The following is a 25060-nucleotide window of genomic DNA, read 5'->3' as shown; positions in this document are numbered from 1 at the left end:
ACAGGAAATATATATATATATATATATATAAACACAAATATATTTCATTAACTATTATCGACTTTTTTTTTAATAAACTAGCATATGTATTCCACCGGAGCGATTTGTTCGTGTCCTTATTCTTCCATGTTCATCAGTGAAGAACTCTTCATAACACAACCATTACCTGCAAATCCACTACCAGCTTCGAAGCCCTTGATTGCATGTACTGACATTAAAGGCTTAGCAAGCTCGGCCTCGAGCTTATCGAAAACCGGTTAACCAAGCCCCTGACATATCAGAATATTGCATTTCAGTTCTAAATTTAAATCTTAAACTTTAAACTCTAAACAGAATACGAACGCGTGGGGCATTCTTCACTATGCATGTGACAACATCGCCGATAGAATCGCCTCTTGCTCGCACAGTATCGATAGGACCATCATTTTATCGGTGTATTCAGGATTTGGACACCTTACGATACTACTCTCTATCTGACAACAATGTAATCGACAATCGTTAGATAATGCATGCAATGAATTGGTCAAAGAAGACAAAAGTTGCCAGAGGCAAGCAGGAACCTGGTCTAGAGTTACAGTGTCATGATCAACCAAGCCATCTGGAAGCACAACCTGATGAACTTGTGAGACAAGCAAGAACCTGAAAGACGAGACAAAAAACGTTTGATGTGGAATTCAGGTTAATTTCCACCAATAATAACAAATTCACCTTGAAAACTATTATCTAGGTGACTAGTGTGAAAACGATTGTACTAAAAATCACACCAAGGTAGATTCCCAGGAAAGAGAAGGGGTCACAATGGTCCCTTTTAAAACCCATTTTCCTTAGACAGAACTACCAAGACAAGTAATTTTAATATGACAATAATTAACAACAACTATACCCGACAATAGCTATTAAATAGACATAAAGAGAACACCAAAATTTAACGAGGTTAGGCCAAAATTATGCCTACCTCCTCGAACACTACTAAAATAATATTTCACTAGTAGAGGAAATATTACAAAGAGAATGGAAGAATACAAATAGCCTTTAATATAGAATAAGACTTATATTTGTGGGATGTTAAACTAAGGAGGAGGATGACTATATTTATAACAAAAGAATTTTCCCTACTCCTTATACAAAATCAATGTAGGATATTTGCCAAAAACCAACAAATCTCTACCTTGGCAAATTCCACACACGTCTCTCAAAAAATTCAATCTTCAGTAGTGTCTGCAAATTCATCTTTCAATTTGTAACAATATTGACCAAGTCTAAACAATGTTTAAACTTGACCGCAGTTACCACTTTTTTCAACATATCAGCAGGATTCTCAGTGGTCCGAATCTTCTGGATTATGACTCCACATTCTTCTAGAATCTCTCGTACAAAGTGATATCGAACATCGATATGCTTCGTCCTTGCATGGTAAACTTGGTTCTTTGCTAAATGAATAACACTCTGACTGTCACAGTGCACTTTGATGTGCTTTTGTTCCATTCCCAATTCACCAAACAACCCTTGAAGCCAAATTGCCTCCTTCACAACCTCTGTAATTGACATATACTCTGCCTCTGTAGTAGACAAAGCCACTGTTGACTGTAAGGTGGATTTCCAACTGACTGGTGCTTTTGTAAATGTAAACACATAACCAGTAGTTGATCGACGCTTGTCCAAATCACCTGCATAGTCTGAATCACAATACCCAACTACACACTGACCATCTTGTTTGTCTTGCTGAAAGACCAAACCAACATCTACGGTGTTCAGAATATACCGCAGAATCCATTTCACAACTTCCCAATGCTCATTTCCAGGATCATGCATATACCTGCTCACAACCCCAACTGCTTGTGAAATATCGGGTCTCGTACACACCATTGCATACATTAAGCTACCAACAACACTTGGATACGGAACCTTTGACATGTATTCCCGTTATGCATCATCCTTAGGTGACATGGATACACCGAGCTTGAAATGATAAGCAAGAGGTGTACTAACTGGTTTTGACTTCACATTCATGCCAAAACGTTTTAGTACCTTCCTCAGATATTCTTTATGAGACAAACAAAGCCTCCCCAATTTCTTATCCCTTGATATCTTCATGCCTAGAATCTTCTTTGCTTCACCAAGATCCTTCATCTCAAACTCCCTGTTCAATTGAGTCTTTAGTTTCGCAATTTATGTTTGACTCCTAGAAGCTATCAGCATATCATTAACATAAAGAAGAAGATATATATAGGATCCGTCTTGTAGCTTGCGTAAATATACACAACGATCATATTTGCTTTTTGTGTACTTCTGCCCTATCATAAACTTGTCAAATCGCTTGTACCACTGCCTTGGAGATTGCTTCAATCCGTATAGCGATTTTTCTAATTTGCACACCATCTCTTCTTTTTCAGCAACTTTGAATCCATCTGGCTGAGTCATGTAGATTTCCTCATCCAAGTCTCCATGTAAAAATGCAGTTTTTACATCCATCTGAACTAATTCCAAATCCAATTGTGCTACCAAAGCCAACAAAATTCTAATGGAGGAATGTTTTACAACTGGAGAAAATACTTCATTATAATCAACTCCCTCCGTTTGAGCATAGCCTTTAGCCACCAATCTTGCTTTGTAGCAGATGTTATTATTGTCAGGAAATCCATCTTTCTTTGCATATACCCACTTGCACCCAATTGCCTTTTTTCCCTTCAGAAGACTAGCTAGTTTCCACGTCTGATTCTTTTGAAGGGATTGCATTTCTTCATTCATGGCGATCCTCCACTTTTTATGTTTTGAACTTTGTACTGCTTCATTAAAAGTGGCAGGAACGTCATCAATTGCAATTGGTGATGCAAAAGAGACCATATCAGCATAACGAGCAGGTTGTCTAATAGTCCTCTTTCCCTTTCTTAGAGCAATTAATTCATGTTGTTGTGGAGGTTCTTGGGTCTGAATCTCTTCTTCATCTGACTCTTCTTCTACCATAGGAGAGTCAACATCAGTTTCTTTACTGGCTGGGTAAATTCTGCTTCCTTCAAACTCCACCTGTTTGGGAGTTCCATCTGTCTGCTCCAATTTTTCTGAAGTCACATTTCTCAACATGGTAGATTCATCAAAGGTAACATCCCTACTAAAGATTATTTTCTTTGTTTCTGGACACCAAAGACGATAGCCTTTCACACCAGAGGTGATCCCCATAAAGATCGCCTTCTTTGCTCTTGGATCCAGCTTCGACTCCTTAACATGGTAGTATGCAGTGAAACCAAACACATGTAAGGAATCATAATCTGTAGTAGATACTCCAAACCATTTTTCTAATGGTGTTTTACCACCAATAGTAGTCGATGGTAAGAGGTTGACAAGGTGACAAGCATAGACCAAAGCCTCAGCCCAAAATTCTTTGCCTAACCCAGCGTTAGACAACATACACCGAACCTTCTCCACTAATGTTCGGTTCATACGCTCTGCCACCCCATTCTGTTGTGGTGTACTTCTAATAGTGAAATACCTGACAATACCTTCTTCTTCACATACTTTCAGAAATGGATCATTTTTGTACTCTCCACCATTGTCTGTACGGAGACGTTTGATTTTTCTGCCTGTTTGAGTTTCCACCATCTTTTTCCATTTAAGGAAAAATCCTAGCACCTCATCCTTTGTCTTCATTGTATACACCCAAACTCTCCGGGAAAAATCATCAACAAAGGTGACATAATAGTGTGTTCCTCCCAATGAAGTTGTCTTGAAAGGCCCCCATACATCTGAATGAACATAATCCAAAATACCTTTAGTATCATGGATTGCTGTTCCAAATTTCACCCTCGTCTTCTTCCCTTTGATGCAATGCTCACAAAAAGCTAATTTGCAAGCCCGAGCACCCTTCAATAATCCTTGATCTATCAGCAATTTCAAGGATTTTTCACCAACATGCCCCAAGCGCATATGCCATAACCTGGTTGTTTCTGACTCCTGTTCATCAGTAGAAGCTATCACTGTTGATGTCCCAACAATTGTACTACCCAGAAAGTAATACACATTGTTTATTTTCCGGATTCCCTTCATTATCACCAGTGCACCAGAGATAATCCTCATAATCCCATCTTTTGCCCTCACTTCTAGACCTTTTGACTCTAAGGTTCCCACAAAGATGAGATTTCTCATTAAATCTGGTACATAATGGACACCTGTTAAGGTTCTGATTGATCCATCCTGATTCCTCAAGCGAATTGAACCAATCCCAAGTGTGTCAAGAGGGGAATTATTTGCTGTGTAGACAATTCCACCTTTTAGTTCTTTAAAATCAAAGAACCATTCTCTATTGGGGGTCATATGGTGGCTACAAACTGAATCTAACAGCCATGAACTGGAACAACTGGTTGATGGCGTAGCAGCTAATGCGAAATCTGAATCTGCATCATCATACTCGACCACATTTGATTCTGAGACAGCCTTTCCCCTTTCAGGTTTGCCTTTGTTCTTTAGTTTGGGACATTCTTTCTTCCAGTGCCTTTTTTATCGACAAAAGGCACATTCATCTTTGCTCAATCTGGACTTTGACTTCGATCTCCCTCTCCTTCCTTTATTCTGACTCTTCGAACGGCCTCTAACAACAAGAGCTTCTGCTTCGACACTTGTGTTTTCTTGTTTGTCTTTCTTTCTCAATTCATAACTATACAAGGCAGCAGTTACTTCACTGAGACACACATCAACTTTCCCATGAAGTAGAGTAGTTTCAAGATACTCAAACTCATCAGGAAGTGATCCCATCAACATCAGAGCCAGATCTTAGTCTTCAAAAGTCACGTCCATATTCATCAGATCAGTCACCAGCTGATTAAAGCTAGTAATGTGATCATTCATAGTGGTACCTGGTACATAGTTGAAGCGGAACAATCTCTTTTTCATGTTGAGCTTGTTCTGACCGCTTTTCTTCAAAAATTTCTCCTCCAGTGCTTTCCACAATTTACTTGCAGAAGTTTTCTTAGAAAAATGTATACTTCTGCTCTCTAGAAAGACACGATCGAATAGTACCACATGCCAATCTATTGATCCTCTTCCATTCTTTCTCCTCAACATCATCTGGTTTCTCTCCTTCAATAGCAATGTCTAGACCCTGCTGAAATAGGGCATCTAGAACCTCACTTTGCCACATGCCGAAATGACCGGTGCCATCAAAAATCTCCACTGCAAATCTAACATTTGTCACAGCTGTTGACGACAATGTGGATGTTTTTGTTGCGTCTGTCATTTCTGCTACAAATTCTATTTAATAGTTGCCAATTATCCCAAGGAATTTTTTTTCTGATGTGGAAGATCAGCCTAAGTTGCAACCACAGAGCATACTAAAATAAACCAAGAGCGCTGATACCAATTGTTGTGGAATTCGGGTTAATTTCCACCCAATAATAACAAATTCACCTTGAAAATTATTATCTAGGTGACTAGTATGAAAACGATCGTACTAAAAATCACACCAAGGTAGATTCCCAGGAAATAGGATGGGTTACAATGGTCTCTCTTAAAACCCACTTTCCTTAGACAGAACTACCAAGACAAGTAATTTTAATAGGACAATAATTAACAACAACTATACCCGACAATAGCTATTAAATAGACATAAAGAGAACACCAAAATTTAACGAGGTTAGGCCAAAATTATGCCTACCTCCTCGAACACTACTAAAATAATATTTCACTAGTAGAGGAAATATTACAAAGAGAAAGAAAGAATATAAATAGCCTTTAATATAGAAGAAGACGTATATTTGTGGGATGCTTAACTAAGGAGGAGGATGACTCTATTTATAACAAAAGAATTTCCCCTACTCTTTATACAAAACCAATGTGAGATATTTGCCAAAAACCAACAACGTTAACAAGGACTACTCTTCCTATGGTTCCCCCCACCACCAATTTGAAACATACCTCAGTTCCTGAAAATTGCTTCAGGATTTTCTTAGCAATAGCACCAGGGATAACTCTTCCTATGGTTTCCCTTGCAGATGATCTGCCACCTCCCTTCAAATTACAAGTCCAAATTTACAGATCTGCATCTCTTTATAAAACTTGGGCTGAATTTGATACTAAAAAGTGTTTGCCTGCACCTCCCGGACACCGTATTTCGTGTCGTAAGTGAAATCGGCATGAGACGGCCGATAAGCCATGGACATTTCTTTGTGATCTTGTAAGAACATCTCCTCTCTCATCAGTGTTTGGTACAAATACATGGATTGGTGTTCCAGTAGTCACTCCTGCAGTTGTGCCATGATTTACACAGAAAAAAGAAGCAGAAGAAGACAGTAATGGTAGTCGGTAGTAATTTGAAAGAAGATTTAACCTTCGGAATATATCCGTCGCCGTCCTTGGGGTTTGACCTATCCTCCTGCAAAAATGAAGCACAAAATTTGTAAAAATTCTTAACAATCCACAGATCAAATATGAAGAACTGAACATGAACAACGAGATCGGTTCAAAATCAAGAACCTCCGATCAAGATCAACTTGCAGATCAGCTTCTGAGAGAGGAATCCTGGGAGGATAACAATCAACTATATAGCCAAGACCACCTCCATGAGATTCTCCGAAAGTTGTAACACGGAAATAATTTCCAGACGTGCTACTAGCTGCCTGTATCTCTGTTAGGTTAGAACTTAGAAGCTTAACTTACCTCAAGACTTGAAAAAATTTGCAGAAATCGAAATTTGAAGCTCAAATAAGAAAACTTACCAAACTTTCTTGGTTTGATTGCAAATTTGCAATGCAAAGAGAGGAAGAAGAGAGACTTTGAATATACGAGGAAAGATGAGAATTGGGATTAGTAGCTCCAAGGAAAGGCTTACTTGTATTAAAAGAAGAAGCCATGGGAAGCTTTGAAAATAACTGAGCTGCTGGAAATGTAAGTTATGGTGGAAGACGGAGAATTATGGTAGTCGATGGTTTTCCTCGAGGCTTTTTATTCATTCACTCACTCGACACGTCACTATTATATTTACACGTGTTTTAAATTTTAAATAAAATATATATTAAATCATCTTATATTTTTTTTTTGAGATAAAACCATATTTCGATAGTTTAGGCATTCAGAGGCTCTTTTTTTTATTCACTTTATACCTTCTTTATAGATGAAGTTAATTTTTTCTTTTTTCTTTTATTTTATTTAGTCAACGATTACGTTGATTTTGATGTTGATTGTTGACCGTTAATTCTTTCTTCTCTTTATTTATTTTTTTATTTTTTATAAGAATAGTTATTTTTATGACATGCTTATCTCTGACTTTATGACACGTTTTTATTTATCTTTGTGACACATTTTTTATCTTATTTTTTTATCATTTAGTCACTCTTTTTATTTTATGTCTTCTTATGATTGGATTTGACAACACCACGACTATACGAGGCGATGCTTATTTTTAATCCAATTGATATGCTCTGTTATGTACCATCGGATTGAATTTGGATACGCGTTTTTACGATCATGAATAATTTTTCACGACGCTCGGCTTTGATTGACAGTTATCAATGATCTTTCAATAGTTTAATCTCCATTTGTAGTTCGTTTGAAGATGCAATCATTTTGCTTGTATCTATTTTTTGTTCGAGTCTTTTGGTTGAATTTTTAACATTTTCCATGTATGTACTTATATGATTTAAAGTGGTTAGTTTCAATATTATAGGAAAATGTTCAAATTATATATTTAGTTAACGATGATAATTATAAATTCTTATTATTATTTTAGACATTTGTGATTTTTTAAAAAGGCTAACGATTTTTATTAAAAAAAAATTAATTTAACCCATAAATTTAACGAAAGATTCCTATCGTCTGTCTTCGTCATCTTGACCGCCAGTCCACCAATATTATTATCACAATTATTATTGTTTATTTTAATTCTTTTTCTTTTTCAGTTCGAAAGATTTTCCCCTTCACATAAAAATATTCATATAAATTTTCTCACTTCTAATCATTCATTCACCAGAAATCTCAAATTCTTGAATACCCATGTGTCTTACTAGTAAAGTGCTTGTCGAATTTTAAAAATTCCAATCACTGCGAAAGAAAGAAAATATCAATTTTAATAATAACAATGTCAAAAAACTATTACTTTTATTTCAATTTATATATATTTACAAATTCGACTTGGTGCATCCGCCCTGATATAACTGATGCGACATTGATACTTGAAGATTCAACGGAAAACATTTTGAAGCTGGGAACGGGAACCAGCATAAAAACAGGACACCATAGTTTGAGGACTGGTAATGAAATTAAGCACCAACTATATGACACATTTATGTAAGGTGTAGGCTAGGGGAAGCAGGCATACGGATTGAATCGGGAGCTACACCCCAAACTCATCAATCAATTAACCCTGCCTTCAAATTATTGAGTCTTGTGACAGAAAAAAGAAACAGATTTTCAATTTTTCTTTTTTCACTGCTTTATAAACTTTGGGGTTGGTACAGTACGGCTTTTATTCTGGTCAGACCATCAGACTCGCTCAATTCGTATGAATAAAGAACCCCCCCCCCAAAAGCATTAAGCCACACACATTTCTACACACCTCTTCCGTTGTGTAAGCATTCAAAGAAAAGAAAAGAAACCCTTTTCTTCTCTCTTCTTCTTCTTCTTCTTCTTTCAAGAACCGCCATTGAAGATGCCTAGACCGTGTCCAAGGTCTTATGTTTGTGAGACGAGAGCTTGGCATAGTGGTGGACACCAACCCATGCGAGGTTCCATCGTTCAAGAAATTTTCAGGTTAGTTTCCCATTTCTTTCATGTATTTAATAATTTAAAGTTGAATTTTTTTAATGTATCTGGTTTTTGTTTAGAGCTGTAAATGTGGTTCATAGCTCTGCAACTAAGAAGAACCTGGAATGGCAAGAGAAGCTCCCTGTTGTTGTTTTAAAAGCTGAAGAAATAATGTATTCCAAAGCCGATTCTGAGGTTAAAAAAAAGTACTTTTTTTCTGCCAAGCCTTGAGCTTTGTGTTTTAATGGTGTTCGTTTTGCGTAGGCTGAGTATATGGACCTTAAGACTCTGTGGGATCGAACAAATGATGCCATTAACACAATCATTAAACGTGAAGAGAGTACTGAAACTGGGGAGCTTCTTCCTCCTTGTATTGAAGGTACTGTCTTTTTGCTTTGCATGATGATTTCATCTGTTAGAATTTGAAGCTAAATGTGTATATATTTGCAAATTGGGGTTCTTTTGTTGCTTGATTGTCTTTGATTATGATCAAAAGTGTTGCTTGATTCTACCTTCTTGTTGGTTTAGCTGCTCTGAATTTGGACTGCACACCGAGAAGAACCTTGAGGAGCCAGCGGAATTGTAATCTGAGGTGTTACCTTTATCCGGGACCTCAAGAGGCCGAAGGCATTGCTCGAGGAAATGTCACAGAGAACTCGCATTGCACGGCTAGTTATTCCGGCATCGCGGAACCGACAACGATGAATGTGACTCATTTGGGGTTTGCATCTGAGAATGGTTCTCTTGCTAGTAATAATCCATGCTTACCTAACTTGTATTCGGTTTTTCCTCTGTTCAATGGAAACCACCTTAGATTCGAAGTGCCGTGGCATGACTTCGGGGTCTTCCCGAAGTCGATTTCTAATGCGGTGGAGCCTGCGAAAACGAGTTACATTCATAACGTCTTGTTTTCCGATGCGGACTCTTCCAATGCTTCTAAGAACCCACATGGATTTTCCTGCGATCTATCTTTGAGGCTGGGGCCTATTTCAACACCTTGCTCGAGTGTTGGAAATGATCAGGCTTGGGAAACAGGGAAAAGTTTATCTTCCTTTCTTTGGGGCAACGGAGATGATCCCTCAAACTCGACCTCAAACGAACGGAGCTTTGAAGGTGAGAACGAAGATACAACATCAAGAAAGCGTAAGACGATATATGGTGGGGCAGCTGATTAGCAACTTCATTTCCGATCGATGCCATCAAAGCTTCCCTATGGTCATTTGACCGGAAGAATGAAAAGTGGAGGATCCTAGACTTCCCCTTAAATACTGCACCTTAAAGACGATGCATGTAGGCTATTGCTGCCTGTAAAACTATATATATATATACGACCATATGGTAAGCTATTCCCTGTATGATAAGATGATGTCAATTGCCCGCGTAAATCGGTAAAGCAAAATTGGTGGATTTTTGTACCGTATGCTCACAGTTATGAAAAACCAAAGTGCCTTCCAACAACTCTCATTCTTAACTTGTTTGGAATTAATTTGAAGGTTTTATAATTAGCTTGTTATAAGGTGCCTTGTCTTCAAAGCCAAGCAAGAAGTGTTGAAGACGGTTTAATTCTGCCTCCAGTCCTTGTACTCTTTAGACTTTCAAAATTTAGACTATCTACTTCTAATTTCCAGGAATTTATCTATCAACTTTGAAATTGATAACACTGTTGATAAACTTCTGTAAAGAAATTTAGACCAAAATATTATCAATGAGACTTTAATTATTAATATAGGCAATTAGAGAGGCTAAATTCTCATAATTAGACCTTTGAAGAAATATAGGTTAAATTGTGAATTTCTTCCTCTATTTCACAATACTTGAGAAATTAATCTTAATTGGTCAAAATCTTTGTTAATTCTATACGTATATATATTGTAAAAAAATATTTTTAGTCCATTCAAATTTAATAATAATACACGACTAGATTTTTTTTATAGGGTACAAATTCAAATCCAAATAAATTGAAGTTGATGGTTAATTTTTTTTTTATTATTAATCCGAGATGATTTATAAGATAATATATGTTCATAATTTCTTTAACTTATTTACAATGTATAAATATTGTTAACACAGAGTTACTCAAATTTAAAACTTTTATGAAGAACGATATTATTTTTTTACAACTAAGATCATTTGATGGATAAATATTGTAATTTTTTTATTATAATTATTAATGATTAGGAAATATGATCCATTGATGGTATTGGTACTATTGCCAACCATGTGCATTAAAAGCATGTAATATATGACCACATGGGATGGGTTCCATGTTTCAACCGATAACCATCAATCTAACATGGGTCTGGTTTTCCCTCTGTAAAGATATGCCGCCGCCGTGACTGGCTCTCTCTTTGCCGGCAGCCTGCTGTCTCTTCGCTGTTCACGCGGCATGACTTCTGCCTTGTTATTAGCCAGCTCTCCCTAATGCCATTACTTTAAGAAAAGAAAGAATAATATTATACTCTATCATCCAACTACAACTTTTATTACAGGAAAGATTAGGGATGGTATCATGGCAATGAGTTGGATCATGCCAGATTTTTAATCCACTTAAATTTGATTCAAAAATTACAATCATTAAATATATAAAAATATAATATTATATTATATTGATCTTCTTCGCCTTAAATATAAATTCGATATTAATATTAAAAGTTTTAAAATAAATCTTAATTTTTAAAATAAAATTAATTTAATCGAGTCAAATCAAGGAAGAGATTTAGCCTTCAATCAAATCATATTAATTAAATTACTTGATAATTATAAAATTAATAGTATTAATTAAATTAATATTCAAGCAATAAATATATAATAATTTAAAATATTAAGACAAAGAAAAAATAACTTGACTTTTGTATAGTCTTTCCTATGAAAATTAGGTAACCTAAAAAGCACAAAAATATAATTTAAATGAAAATTATATATTTTATTGGATAAAAGAATCAATGAATTAGGCAACAGCTGACTATACAAATGGAGAATGAATTTACTCAATAAAACTCCCAGAATCGATGGAAGTAAAATAAAAAATAATATTTCACAAATAAAATCATTTCATGTTTAATTCTATTAAGTCCCCCAAAAAAAGATTAATGTTGTGCTAAAGAATCAATCATGAAACGTGGTTTCTTTGTCGGCAATGGACTCTCAACCTCTTGTTCTGTAAATCTTCCATCTCTGTTTTCCACGCCCAACTCCGGCAAAGCGGGCAAGTTCAGGTCAAAGGCGAATTCGACTTGATTGGTTTGGCTCAGCGCGCCACCTTCCGACACCGTCACTCCGCTGAGGCTGACGCTACCACTCTTGTTACTGTTGCTGTTTCCGCCTTCATAGTGGCGGCGTTTGTGGCCTCCCAAGGCTTGGCCTGTAGGGAAAGCCTTATGACAGATAGAACACGTATGTGCTCTACCGTTACCTCCAGTTTCGCCGCTGGTGGTGGTGGTGCTGGGGATAGATCGATTATCAGCAGCTCCGTCGGTGGAAGGTTTGCGGTGGCTGGCTTTATGACCACCCAGAGCCTGGTAAGATGGGAAAGCCTTGTCGCAAACACTGCACTTGTAAGACAACTTCAAACCCGGCGGAGCAGCTCTCGCTTCCGACGAAGGCGAAGATATGCAGCAATCAGAAGCGTTGTTTCCACGAGCTAGCATGATGAGACAGAGAGCAAGGTATTCCTCCTCAGTCGTCAGCGGTGGTGGAGAAGATTCGTTATCGCGTTGTCGCTTTGAGCGCTTGCCTTTCTTCCAGGACTCTACCTGATTGCTGTTGCCGTCGTCGTGAATAACTTCTTCGTACTTGTTAGTGGGGAAAGGGGTGGCGGCCATGGGAGGAGAACTCGGAGCTTCAAGAGTCATGATATTCAAGAAAGTTTAGAGAAAGTGAGATAATTAAATTTGGGGAGTGAGAGGGAATTATATAGAATTTTACAGTGAAGTCGGTCAACGACGAGGAAGAAAGGTGTGTGTGAAGACTCAGCCTTCTTTTCACAGATTATATATGACTTGTTCCAAGTCAAAACATCTTCTTATCACTTTACTACTGCTATTTTACCAACTTTTTTATTATTAATTACAATAAATTTCTTTTGAAGTCCCTGTATTTCATATTATTTTTCTAATTTAGTCCCTAATACGGAAGTTGTCAACTTTTTTCCGACTTAAATTCTTCATGTAATAAAAACTGAATTATGCTTTTGGTCCTTTTAAAATGCCCATTTTTGAACTTAGCTCCTGTATTTTAATTTATAGGTAAATAATTTTATCTTAGATTACTCGTTGTCGACAGTCACGTGTGTTTTGATTATATCTAAAGTGATCACTCATAAAGGGAAATTTTTTTTCTTCAATATTATCTTTTCACCTACATGACTTGAACTTAAAATTTTATTTGATAGGCAACACAACAAGTATTAATAATTCTTTTATTATAACAATCAATTAAGTTGTGACATGTATAATTTAATAAATTAATATTATATTAATCAAAATAACAATCAATCAAATTATGACACGTATAATTTAATAAAATTAATATTATATTAATAATTTGATTGATTGTTAAAATATTAAATTAACACATATATAAGTTAAATTAATATTATATTAAATTTTAAATATGAAATTGATATGGGAAAAAAGTTAAATACCAAACTAGGAGAAAGTGGTAAGTTTATATGGTAATGTGTATATTAAACCTGGTTTTTTCTTAGCTGTTGAACGCGCGTTTGGTTGTTGATTGCTTGTGTTCTAGAAAGACAGCTAATTCCTTTAGAATCATCCATTGTTTGGGCACGTGTTCAACTCTAATACCCGACCATTATCCACCCTTCCTCCTTGCTTTCTCTAAAATCAACAAATTTCCATTGGTTGGTGAAATAAATATTGTTAAATTATATTGTTTAAATTAATAAAGTGGTTATTTTTAAAATTAAAATTCATATTTCAAAAAGTAAAGCTTTAATAGTGAACAAATCATAATAGAATTAAATCTGTTAAATAACCAACCAATGAATCTTAGATGTGATGGTAAAATAAATTAAGTGTCTAACAAATAAATTTATATTCAAATAATAAAAATAATATCATAAAAAAAATCGATTTTAAATATCATTAAACGAACATAGAGATTTGTATTTGAAAAAAGCACAGAGGGTATTTATGTACATTCTTTACGGAGTGGAGCTCAGTAGAGTGAAGTAATAGAAGTGTATAACGATGTGTAGAAATTGTAGCTTGTGCGAAACCATCAAGGCATACGGCACGTCACCCGCAATTCGATCAGCATTACTCACACGTGGCGCTTTGCGGATCCCTTTTGAACCACTTTCACAGGTAATGACATAACCGACAAGTAAGCTTTGATATTATCCACATCAAAAGACGTCTGTTTGTTGGGGGTCTCCACTAGCACGTCACGTGGATCACTCATTCAGTCATTGTTATCGTACCACGTGTCGGTTTATCTCTAGACACGTTGGAGAATCCTAGTGGAAGTAAGGCATGTTAATCTAGAATGTATGTCTCGTTTGGGTGGGTTAACGTGCGAGTGTTTGGCTGTGATGACTGGTAGGGTGATCTTATCAATGACCTGTGAACTGTGAAAGTTTCATTTCATGACCGTTTAGAAGCATTAGTTATTTAAGAAGATGCTCCTTCATTTGGATTTCCATATAAGAAGAAGTCATTCAACAAGAAAAATATTGTTGCACTTACATCCTTAAATGGCGAGTTTGAAAACAAATAAGATGAAGATGAATTATTAAATTATTTAATTGTTAATGAATTATTAAATTATTTTGAATTATTAAATTATAATAACAAACTATTATTAAATTATCGATAAATTAATTAATTTTAATATTGAAGATTTACTGAATTATGACCAATTTGATGGCTGAATAAGTTTGGGGATTAAAATTGTTAGAGTTAATTTTATCATATGTCCCCAAGCTATAGCTCTTATTTTAGATTGGTCATTAAACTTTTGAATATTTCAATTTCATCCCCAAACTATGACTCTCATTCTAAATTAGTCCTTAAACTTTTGAACATTTTAATTTCATCCCTAAACTATGACTCTCTTTCTAAATTGGTCCCCAAACTTTTAAATATTCCAATTACATCCCCAAATTCATCCAAATGTGTAATTAGTTTCGACCATAGTTTAACCTAAATTTTTTTTTTCAAACATATAATAATATAACCTGGCTTAACGATTTTATTAACAAGGTATGTGATTAGTACATGTGTGTAGTTTGAGATGAAGTTGGAATGTTAAAAAAGGTTAAGGATCAATTTAGAATGAAGGTCATAGTTTAGGGATGAAAATGAAATGTTTAAGAGTTTGAGAACAAATTTAGAATGACGGTCATAGTTTAGGGATAAAATTGAAACACTTAAAAATTTAGAGATTAATTTAAAATAAATACCATACTTTGAGGACATATGATGCAATTAACTCAAATTGTTACTATACTACGTCTCATCATCATTTATGTAAAGTCAATGAGAGAACTTAACAACGAGTGACCAAAATAAAATGAAACATAATGTTTCTTTTAATAAATATGAGGTGAATACAAAGTAGTATCTGTTAAAAGACTCTCAATCCTTTGACAATAAATACTTATTCCCCTGCATACATAATGTTCGAATTCAAAATCTCCATAGATAACAACAAATCTCTTAACCACTAAGATCTCTTGGTTCATGATATAATTTAAAAAAATGGTTAAATAATATGTTTGACACCTACCTATTATTTAGTTTCTGTTTTGCCTACTCAACTATTATGTTTTTAAATTATACCTAATGTTACATTTTGATTCTGTTTTGATTACTCACTGTTAAATATATTAACATTGATGTTGACGTAGTATTTTTTTATTTTTTATAGTGACACGTCAATATCAATTATCACCGTCAAATTTTTAATGGTAAGTGACTAAAATAAAATCAAAACATAATGTTATGCATAATTGTAAAAATAATAATAATTAAATAACCAAAAAAGAACCTAAGTAACATGTGAGTGACCAAATAGTTAGTTTACCCTAGAAGTTAATATATTATAAAAAAAATGGGGATCTGATAATTTGAATCGGCAAATATCGAAAGTCGAAGAAGGATTTTGTTTCTGTGCAAAGAGAGTCGTCAACTCACTGAAAATCGTCACTTTTTTCTTGTTAATTTGGAATGTTTTGCTATATTCGTCATCTATTTCTTTTACGTTTTCTCCGGTCTTCTTTTTATTTATTCAATTTCTATAATCTGAAGCTTTGTACGAAGCGTGATCGAACTCAAAGTGATCGATCTCTTTCTTGCTCACTGCTCTATGCAATGGTGGTCTGCAAATGACGTAAGGTACCATTTTTTTAAATATTAATTTGACTCTATTTCTCGATCTTTTGGTAAGTTTACTGGCACTCACTACTCATAGCTACAATTCTTCGCATCAATATATATATATATATATATATTAATTTGCTTTTTTTTACAAATTTGTATTGGAATTTGTAATTCATCGCTGGGTTTTTATCTTTTAGGTATCTATCGTTTCTTTTTTTTTCGTGAATTTACGACTTTGCAGATATTTGTTGTCTTAATTTAAGGTTTATTAATTTGAAAATTGCGAATAATAAATGAATATTGGAGAGGACATTGACCTTTATATTTGGAGGTTCAAATGTAACGTATTGTAGCTCTATGCGTTACGAATTTAGTTCAGATTACACGAGAAAATTTGTAGAGCTGATCAGCTGATTTTGGTTGGATCAAGATTCATAAATGTTTATTTGTGTAAGCCTCTAATTTTTATTTTTTTGGTGTTTCAGGGGACAAAATTATATTGTTTCGTGCACAAGGTCCCCGTTTGTGGGGAATGCATCTGCTTTCCTGAGCACCAAATATGCATCGTAAGTTTATAAATTCTTCTTACATTGGACACAATACTTACAAGCATTTTGATTTGATTTGGACGAGGTGCGGTTAAACTGCATTGACATCTGATTGATGCACAACTCTTTTTTTATTTGATAAGTTGGAATTGCTTAAAAAAAATACTTAATTTATGATTCATCAGTGCATTCATTTCTCTAATTATATTCAATATCTTGAAAAAGCTTATTTATGCATGTTGTATTTTAGAGTTATAAAAGGATTATGAGTGGAGGTGTCGTATAGAACTTTGTTTTGAGGCTTATAATGATTTCATTCCCCTTTGTTCTAGATACGTACTTACTCAGAGTGGGTAATAGATGGAGAGTATGACTGGCCTCCCAAATGTTGCAAATGCCAAGCTGTGCTTGAGGAAGGGGATGGCTCTGTAACCACTCGGTTGGGTTGCTTACGTATGTGTTTATGCCTGATGTAGATGCTAGATACTGCCTTTTCTTTAGCATGTTAAACTTGTGCTGTATGATCTTACAGTTTTTATTTGCTACTTTAGATGTCATACAGACAAATTGCTTGGTTTCACATGTCAAAAGTTTTCCTCCGCACACTGCACCTGCTCGATATGCATGTCCTTCATGTTCAACATCTGTAAGTTCTCAAAAACCTCTTTATTTTCAGCATGAATCATATCTTTCAATGTTCATGATCGATAGGGATGATTAACAGTAATAAAACTACTGCCATAACCATACTGCTCTAAAGTTTGGAACCTCTCATTTAAGTAGTTCTTTTTTTTTGGGGATAAGTAATTTATTTATCCAAAAGAGAGCAAAATTTTGCAAGATATTACAACTTTACAGTTGAAGTTGATGTTGAAGTTGATGTTGGTCTCTCATTTATGTTGTAAATGGAAAAAAACTCCTCTGCTGATTGGCATGTTTCTGAATTCTGATATTCCAGTAACTTCATTTGTTTGAATTCTTTCAATGGGCTTGACAAATGCAGAGGATAGAGGTTAGCAAATTGAACATGTAATTAGCATTTCTCTAATGTGGGAGGAATTTGTATGATTTTTATTCAAGACCGTATGATTTTCTTTTGGCATTTGTCAATTGTTCACTTTTATGCTTGTATTGCAGCAGTTATGTGAAATGGTCTTGGTTATTTGTGCTTTGGCTTGTCTCATTTTGCTATTATTTTCCCAGATATGGCCTCCCAAGAGTGTTAAAGATTCAGCATCTCGTCTTCATTCACTGCTGAAGGAGGCTATTATGCAGGTGAATTCATGTTTGATTTGGGCTGTTACAAACAATGGCTCCTCATTCTGAATGTAAAATGAACTTTGGGTTTTCATTTTTACTTTTTTGTTTTCAATATTTTGGTTATCAAACTATTCTTCCACTTTTCCTTAAGTACACCTTTGCTTCTTTGTCATATTTGCCCATGGGTGCTTTGGAGTCCTACTCTTGCCACTTGCCAGTTGTAAATTGTCATTCAGTTGTTATCCTTTTCAGCATGTGCTATTCAAGCTTGAATTCTCCTTTCAAGGGTTGGCATTAAAGTTGTGGGATTAAACTATTCCCTGGTAGAGGTTTCTGAGATGGACGGCATTTATTCTGCTAGGACAGTTTGACCTGTCGAATTCATTATTCAGCATTCAGCTGAACCAACTACTTCCAATGAATGTTATTGTAAAATTTTGGCCATGCATGTTTGCTATGGCCAAACCTGTTCTTTCCTTGTTCACTAAGAGTATTGAACTGCAGGAAAGTTACTAAAATCTCATTTCCTAAGCTATTTCAAGCTTCTAAAAATTCAACTTTAGATACTAGAATGTCGTAGATCCCAGTTTTGGGGTGCCTGCTCAATCTTCTAATGTTTCAAACTGCTGAAGATCATCTGTTGCCTCTGAAATTAACCTATGAATACGTCTGAATCATCTGCAAGTAGCTGTGAAAGAAAAGTGAATTGGTTTGATTGGAGTTTTGGCATTCCCTATTGCAGATTTTTATTGTAGTCCCCATTTTAGGATGAATGGAGCGTGGATTCTTATCATATTGTGCATAAATAAAATTTAAATGACTTGACTTGATATTGCACAGACTGGCATGGAGAAAACTTTGTTTGGAAATCATCCTGTTTCTTTGCCTATAACAGAACCCCGTGGTCCTCCACCTGCATTTGCTTCAGATCCATTGATAAATGTAACCGGAGGAATAGAGTATGATGGGAATTCATCACCCTCTGTTGTAAATGATGAAGGATACTCGGCTGCTGCAGGACCTTCGAACCTTGCAGTAACAGAAATAATGGAGATTGATGGTCCTAATTCAGCTGGGAATTACATTAAAGCTTCGAGTTCTGTTGCCGTAAGTCTCTTTTATTAATTATTGGATGTGTATGGACTTCTTCAAATCATTTTATGCTTTGTTTTGCTTGTTTGCATGCGTCAATTCCAGTATGTTGGTTGTTTGCTTTCTTATCTCGGGTGTTTTATTCTATGTTGCAATACAACCCAGCCTGTGGCTACAACATGAAAGAGTACAGTTCGTGTTGATCAGCAAAACTCTGAACTCTCGTATTATGCAGATGATGAAGATGGAAATCGTAAAAAGTATTCTCGTAGGGGTGAGTTAAAAACCCTTGGTTCATGAAGTCAGTCTCCTCTCTTATTGATTACAACCTTTCCAATTTGTTCTTGCTGTGGCCTAATACTTCTGGTCTGACTTTTTCTTATGTATCTATCCAAGGTGGTTTAAATCTAGAAAATAGAGATGTATGCCTAAATCATATGAACCATTGTATTCATAAATTCTTTTTGTAGGTCCACTTTATCTTAAGTTTCTCAGAGCATTAATTCCCTTCTGGTCAAGTGCATTACCAACTCTCCCAGTGACTGCACCTCCGCATAAAGACTCACCAAATGCAGATGGCGGCCGAGAAGGTCGTATGAAGCACCAACGATCAACACGGATGGATCAGAGAAAAATCCTTCTTGTCATAGCAATCATGTAAGTCTGCACCACCTTTCCCCCCCCCCCCCCTCTATATGAATATCCAATGCCATGCTAACCAACCTACACGTGCACACATTGATGGATCTTTCTCTTGTGCACTCGTTTACCCATTTTTTTTTTCTAAGCATTCATCTTTCTTTTCATGCAAGCATCTGTGCTCGGAGTCGGGATTTGTGGGTGCCGCAACTGATATCCGATTGAAATAATATGCAAGATCAAATACACGTAAAGGAATTTTTTTTCTATTTACACCATGTATAACAAATTATGTTGTGCAGGGCCTGCATGGCTACTATGGGTATTCTCTACTACAGAATTTCACAAAGGGCTCTGGGCGAGGATGTCGCCGATGAGGAGCAGCTGTAACCAATTCACATGCTTCTGCAAATCCTGTTGGTTACTGCCATGGTTGCCATTTTCTCTGCTCATCGTCTCCCCTCGGTCACAATATCCGAAGAAGAGCATCAGTGGAAGAAAAACAAGTAAGATTACGGAGAAATTTATTACCCATAATCTTTCGACCTCTTTTCCTATGTGTTGGCATCTAAACCCTGATTGAGAGATATAAGAGAGTGATTGTATATCTGAAAATTTTAAATTCTTATATAATTCATATATTTTTATAATTTTTATTTATAATCTAATTCTGTATTTCCTAAAATTTTATAATTTTATACTCATAAAATTTTATAACTTTTTAAAAATTCACCCTTAATATAAACTTATGCATTTGTCCTTGTCGACATGAAAAACCATTGTTTTACATGTTATTTGTATTGTATCATGAGCGAGGAGAGTACATTGCAATAAACTAGTAATTAGATATAAGAGAATGAAGTTTAGAATTATATGGTACTTTAATTTTGATAATTAATCCTTAATTATATATTTAGACTATACGTAACTATCATCGTCTTCCATGCAAGCTTTTCACTAATATTCCTCTTTAAAAAATACAAGATAAAGAATAGGGTCAAGGTTGAGAAATATTAATTAATTTCTTTATTAAAATTATTTATTTATTTCGATTAATATGAGATAAGTATAAGATAATATATATTCAACTGTAGTTCTCAACCATTTGTCATTAAAAATTCACATTTTTGACGTTCATGGTACTTGAACTCGAAACTTAAAAAAATAGTTATTTTATAACCGAGGTCGTTTGATTTATGCTTAAATATCTTTTATTTAAATACTAATATATAGTTTACGCGTAGGGTTGAGAAACTAATAACTTTTTTCTCTATTAAAATTACAATATCATTTATTTTTTGGCCTAATAATATCTTTTTCCAAATATTAATATATAGTTTACGAGTAGGATTGAGAAACTCTTAATTTATTTCCTTTTTATTGCTATATTAACATTTAAAGTAAACAAGAATCAAAGGATTTCTTTTACAAGTTTATTTATTTATTTCATAAGTTAGATTAAGAAATAGTAAAATGTCTTTGGTTAATATTTCAAAATATAAAAACTAAATAATGAGATATACGTCGATTCCTTAATTAATTCCATTTGTATAATTTTTAATTTTTAAAAAATAAAAACTAAATAATAATAATAATTTTCTCTATGTTCATATCATAATTTAAATATTAATAGAATTCAAATTAAAACTGTGAACATAATATTTGCGCATGTCATTATATTTTATTTAGCATACAAATTCCATGAGAAACAAGTACAGCCTGGAGATATACCAACATGCGGTATTAGAGTAAAGTATTATAACGTTTATCTGTAATCATTAATTTAATTATTAATTTAACTCTAAAAACTGATGATTAATGAGATAAGATTGATATTATTAATATAATTATGCTAACAAAAAAGAAATTGTCATCTGGAAACAGAGGTTTAAGACCCAAATAAAAAAAAAACCCGACATGACCTGGCAATGAACCAAGGAAAAAAGTAAAGGTATAATTTGAATTGCAATCCCTGTACTTTATATAAATTAAGAAATTAATCTAATTAGATAACATTGATAAACCCGATTATTAAACCGCTCAGTCGAAAAGCTAGGGGGCTGGTAGAGGCCTTGATTCCCCTAAAATGATGAAAATGTATACAAGTCTTTCTGTTATAGGTTAATACGTTGTAAAATAACACTTCGGTCCCCTAATACAATGATAAACTTGTATTTTGGTTCTGAAAAAAATTATAATTCAATTTCGTCCTTAAAAAAAGTTCCCCCCTAAGATCGTTGACTTGATTAATCAGTTTCGTTTAAGTTTTTTACAATTTTTCTCACTGAATTAAAAAAAAAACATAATATTTAGTTACTTTTGTTTTTATTTAATCAAGATATGGTCACTAAGGGTTAATTATCGTTAGACCTTCAACGGATTGCTGGAGTGACGCGATGAATTTATAAAATTTAAAAGGTAAAAACTACACAAAAGGTCACCAATGTTTGAGTAAGTTTTCGTTTTCCCACTAAAGTTTCAAAAGTAATAAAATGGTCACTAAAACATCAAATAGGTCATTGAACAATGATTTTATATCTAATTTACCCCAAAACTTTCTAATTTTTCCAATTTTTCTAATTTTTATATATATACTTTTTAAATTTTAAAAAAAAACTTAGAAATTAACTTTTTCGGACATGAAACAATCGAATATTTTGAATGATAAACAAAAAATTAAAAGCTTTTTGGGTAAATTAGATATAAAATCGTTGTTCAAGAACCTATTTGATGTTTTAGTGACCAATTTATTACTTTTGAAACTTTAGTGTGGAAAATAAAAACTTACCCAAACATTAGTAACCATTTGTGTAGTTTACTCATTACTCATTTTAACTAACAACAATTCGTTAAAAGTCTAACGACAATTGACCCTCAGTGACCACATCTTAATTACATTAAAACGAAAGTGATCAAATCTTAATTAAATAAAAACGAAAACGACCAAATATAATGGTTTTTGAATTCAGTGAGAAAAAGTGGTCCGCTAACCTTTTTGTCCTAAAATGAAACGTCAAATCATTAGTTGTATTTTTTTATCATTTGAAATTGTAAAAATAAATTAAAAGAATCAAATCATCTTAAACATTGTCTTTTTGAATGGAATTAATATTAATCTTAACTTGGTTAATCTTCAACTTCATGCAAAAACAAAATCAAATTCTTTTTAGCAATCTAATTCCAACAAATATATGGAATCTTAAGTTTGAAAAAAAAAAAACAAGACACTTGTCAGTAAAGAAGACAAAGTATCCCAACATGAGATAACAATGTCTGGTTTGAGAATTTCAGCTGCCAATATACTCATCTCCACGATCTTGGCCGACCCTTTTCCTCAGCTGTCGTTTTCATTCTCTTCGTCAACACATACTCTGTTTCTTTATTTTATGTTTATGATATTTTTCAAGCTAAGACCTCCCCACGTCTACCCATTGCCAGGTCTGATTCTCTTTCCTTTCCCCTATTCACCATAAATTTTTTAAATAAATCTAAACGAAATTTGGGTCATAAAATCTAACATTTTCTTTATAAACACCTTTCTAACTTGGATATTTACTATGAAAGCGATATTTATTATGAAAAAACCACTTATGTTATTTGTTTCGCTTAACTGATGACATTTATAAAAGTTAATGATCAAATTAAAGTACATGAACTAGATTTCAAATTACAGTATAATAAAGGATTAAGAGTTTCCAACAAGATGATTTTACTTTTTTTTTAAATTTTATATAAATAGGTGATCTTGATAGATTAAATATTATTATAAAAAAATTAAGATTAAAGCAGTAGAATCATGGACAAAATATTAGTCATGTGACAATGTCACATCAATTATCATTAATGACAGATAATAACAGTGACCAAAATAAAAATTAACTAAACTTTCAATGACTCCAATGCAAGTTTTAAAAGTTTAATGATTAAAATCCAACTTACCCAAAAGTTTAAGTACCATTAATATAGTTTACCCTAAATATTATTAAATTTCATTACGTTTACAAAGAATTGCACTAGTTATCAGCAGTGAATATTCACAATAATAGAAGGGAGCAGGCAATCACAAAACAATGATTGTAATACTGCTATATACAAAACTAGCCTAAGATAATATAAAAAGAATACATAGAGGAGAGGACTACAATTTCTGACCACTCTTCTTGGCGAAGAACGATTCAATTGGCAGATGCTTGACTTTTGCTGGAGATGGCTTATGCTTCTTACGCCTATTTTGGTTCCCAACATATTCCTTTGGCATAACTCTACATGTATAACAAGTAGATGAAAAAACCATTAGCAAATCACCAAAGGGAATATGTCCCAGTACAATAAGGACCTCGCGTTACATGTTTCGTTGTGCGATTTTGAATAACATAACCATGGCGTTATATAAACGTCAAATCTTAACCCTCACGACATGCATCGATATTAAGTGAAGAGGAGAAAAAGAGAATCAACATGGTTGCAGGCTGAGAATTTTAGTCACATTCTGCAATGATGGTTGCTGATTTAAATCATCAAATAAGAGCTATTTACTATAATACCACTTTAAAAATTGCAGTACCTTTGCCTTGGAATCAAAGCATTTGAGCCTGTACCAGATTCCTCCTCCTGAAGCCGCTCGGCAAGATGAAAATCAGAGTGCTCTTGTCTTTCTTCAATAAAACTTGAAGGTAATTCAGTCCCACACAATGAACACTTGTAGTCATCCACCCAAAATAACTTGTGGTCATCCTCATTTCCAGAGGCACTAGATTCTTTGTTTGATCTGTCAGTATTGCTGTCCTCCGACTCCCTCTGGACAGAAGAATCATCTTCCGACACTCGTGATAATTCTTTTTTAGGAGATTTTGCGCTACGCTCTTCCACATCATCAGTCTTCACCTAGGGAAATAGACATATTATACAACCAACACTTGGATCAAGTATTGTGACTAATTGAAGATCTAGTCTAGTTAAATAATTGGTATACAAACTTCAACAAGTACCGTAGCTGCAGTTTTGTGGCTAAAAAGTTCACCAGTTTTGTCCATTTCACAAGCATTTTCGTAGGAAATGCAATTGCTGTCATCTATATCTAATAAATGATTTCTCTCAAATGGAGCTCCAAACTCATAGTGACCCGTCCTGTGGCTGTCAAGAGAAATGCTAGTTTCCTTTTCATTCATGAAATGGAGATCACTCAAATCCGAACCAAAGGAGCTTTGATCATCCCCAGTTCTTTTAGGATAATCTCCGAATATTAAAAATTTGGTGAGAGTTTTTTGTGTAGGGTCAACAGGTATATCCCCCTTATCTACATTGAAATGAGACACCCGCAGACCTAACAGCAAAGAACACAAATGCGCTGTTATATTCTAAAGCCTAGAACACACAGACAAAAAGTCTACCCATATTTTCTTTCCTGCTCCATAGCCATGAAATAGACAAAAGGCAACAAATTAAAGTTTA

The 25060-nt window shown here is 34.3% G+C and overlaps 4 protein-coding genes, 1 long non-coding RNA gene and 1 pseudogene across 6 annotated transcripts in view; 2 read left to right on the top strand and 4 right to left on the bottom strand.

The window, feature by feature from the left end:
* Positions 1-567: 567 nt before the first annotated feature.
* LOC120173166 (chorismate synthase, chloroplastic-like) lies at positions 568-6241 on the bottom strand. The gene is made up of 3 exons (XM_039180419.1): positions 6078-6241; positions 5905-5997; positions 568-639 (listed from the first exon to the last, which is right to left on the bottom strand). The coding sequence occupies exons 1-3, from the start codon at positions 6204-6206 to the stop codon at positions 586-588; spliced, it is 276 nt and encodes a 91-aa protein (XP_039036350.1). The 5' UTR covers positions 6207-6241; the 3' UTR covers positions 568-585.
* A 2564-nt stretch (positions 6242-8805) lies between these two features.
* LOC120174157 lies at positions 8806-9902 on the top strand. Its single transcript, XM_039181112.1, has 3 exons — positions 8806-8922; positions 8992-9106; positions 9256-9902. Exons 1-3 carry the CDS (start codon positions 8899-8901, stop codon positions 9900-9902), a joined length of 786 nt encoding a protein of 261 aa, XP_039037043.1. The 5' UTR covers positions 8806-8898.
* Positions 9903-11765: 1863 nt separating this feature from the next.
* LOC120173144 (zinc finger protein ZAT10-like) lies at positions 11766-12593 on the bottom strand. The gene has a single exon (XM_039180408.1). The coding sequence runs from the start codon at positions 12576-12578 to the stop codon at positions 11814-11816; it is 765 nt and encodes a 254-aa protein (XP_039036339.1). The 5' UTR covers positions 12579-12593; the 3' UTR covers positions 11766-11813.
* A 3309-nt stretch (positions 12594-15902) lies between these two features.
* Positions 15903-20167, top strand: LOC120173115 (annotated as a pseudogene).
* The window catches only part of LOC120173184, a 21205-nt gene continuing 13110 nt past the window's right edge, over positions 16966-25060 (bottom strand). The window contains exon 3 of the long non-coding RNA XR_005521030.1: positions 16966-17097. This is a non-coding gene — a long non-coding RNA (uncharacterized LOC120173184). The remainder of the gene's footprint in view (positions 17098-25060) is intronic.
* The window catches only part of LOC120173086 (DNA polymerase kappa-like), a 4881-nt gene continuing 3512 nt past the window's right edge, over positions 23692-25060 (bottom strand). For both annotated transcript variants that reach the window (XM_039180371.1, XM_039180378.1), the window contains 3 exons: positions 24598-24932; positions 24174-24493; positions 23692-23871 (listed from right to left, as the gene is read on the bottom strand). In XM_039180371.1, the coding sequence (XP_039036302.1) occupies positions 23748-23871; positions 24174-24493; positions 24598-24932 (779 nt within the window). In that variant the 3' untranslated portion in view covers positions 23692-23747. The remainder of the gene's footprint in view (positions 23872-24173; positions 24494-24597; positions 24933-25060) is intronic.

This window comes from Hibiscus syriacus, unplaced genomic scaffold, assembly GCF_006381635.1.
Source record: "Hibiscus syriacus cultivar Baekdansim isolate YM2019G1 unplaced genomic scaffold, ASM638163v2 tig00003041_pilon, whole genome shotgun sequence".
Classification (NCBI taxonomy): domain Eukaryota; kingdom Viridiplantae; phylum Streptophyta; class Magnoliopsida; order Malvales; family Malvaceae; genus Hibiscus; species Hibiscus syriacus.
This window is presented reverse-complemented; position numbering and strand designations above follow the sequence as displayed.

Excerpts from the sequence above, each read along its gene's own strand:
- LOC120173166 (XM_039180419.1), bottom strand. The coding sequence starts at position 6,206 with ATGTATTTGTACCAAACACTGATGAGAGAGGAGATGTTCTTACAAGAT. Across the intron at positions 5,998-6,077 it reads ACGGTGTCCGGGAGGTGCAG|GGAGGTGGCAGATCATCTGC; the intron begins GCAAACACTTTT and ends TGTAATTTGAAG. Across the intron at positions 640-5,904 it reads AGCAATTTTCAGGAACTGAG|GTTCTTGCTTGTCTCACAAG; the intron begins GTATGTTTCAAA and ends CTCGTCTTTCAG.
- LOC120174157 (XM_039181112.1), top strand. The coding sequence starts at position 8,899 with ATGTATTCCAAAGCCGATTCTGAG. Across the intron at positions 8,923-8,991 it reads ATTCCAAAGCCGATTCTGAG|GCTGAGTATATGGACCTTAA; the intron begins GTTAAAAAAAAG and ends CGTTTTGCGTAG. Across the intron at positions 9,107-9,255 it reads TCTTCCTCCTTGTATTGAAG|CTGCTCTGAATTTGGACTGC; the intron begins GTACTGTCTTTT and ends TTGTTGGTTTAG.
- LOC120173144 (XM_039180408.1), bottom strand. The coding sequence starts at position 12,578 with ATGACTCTTGAAGCTCCGAGTTCTCCTCCCATGGCCGCCACCCCTTTC.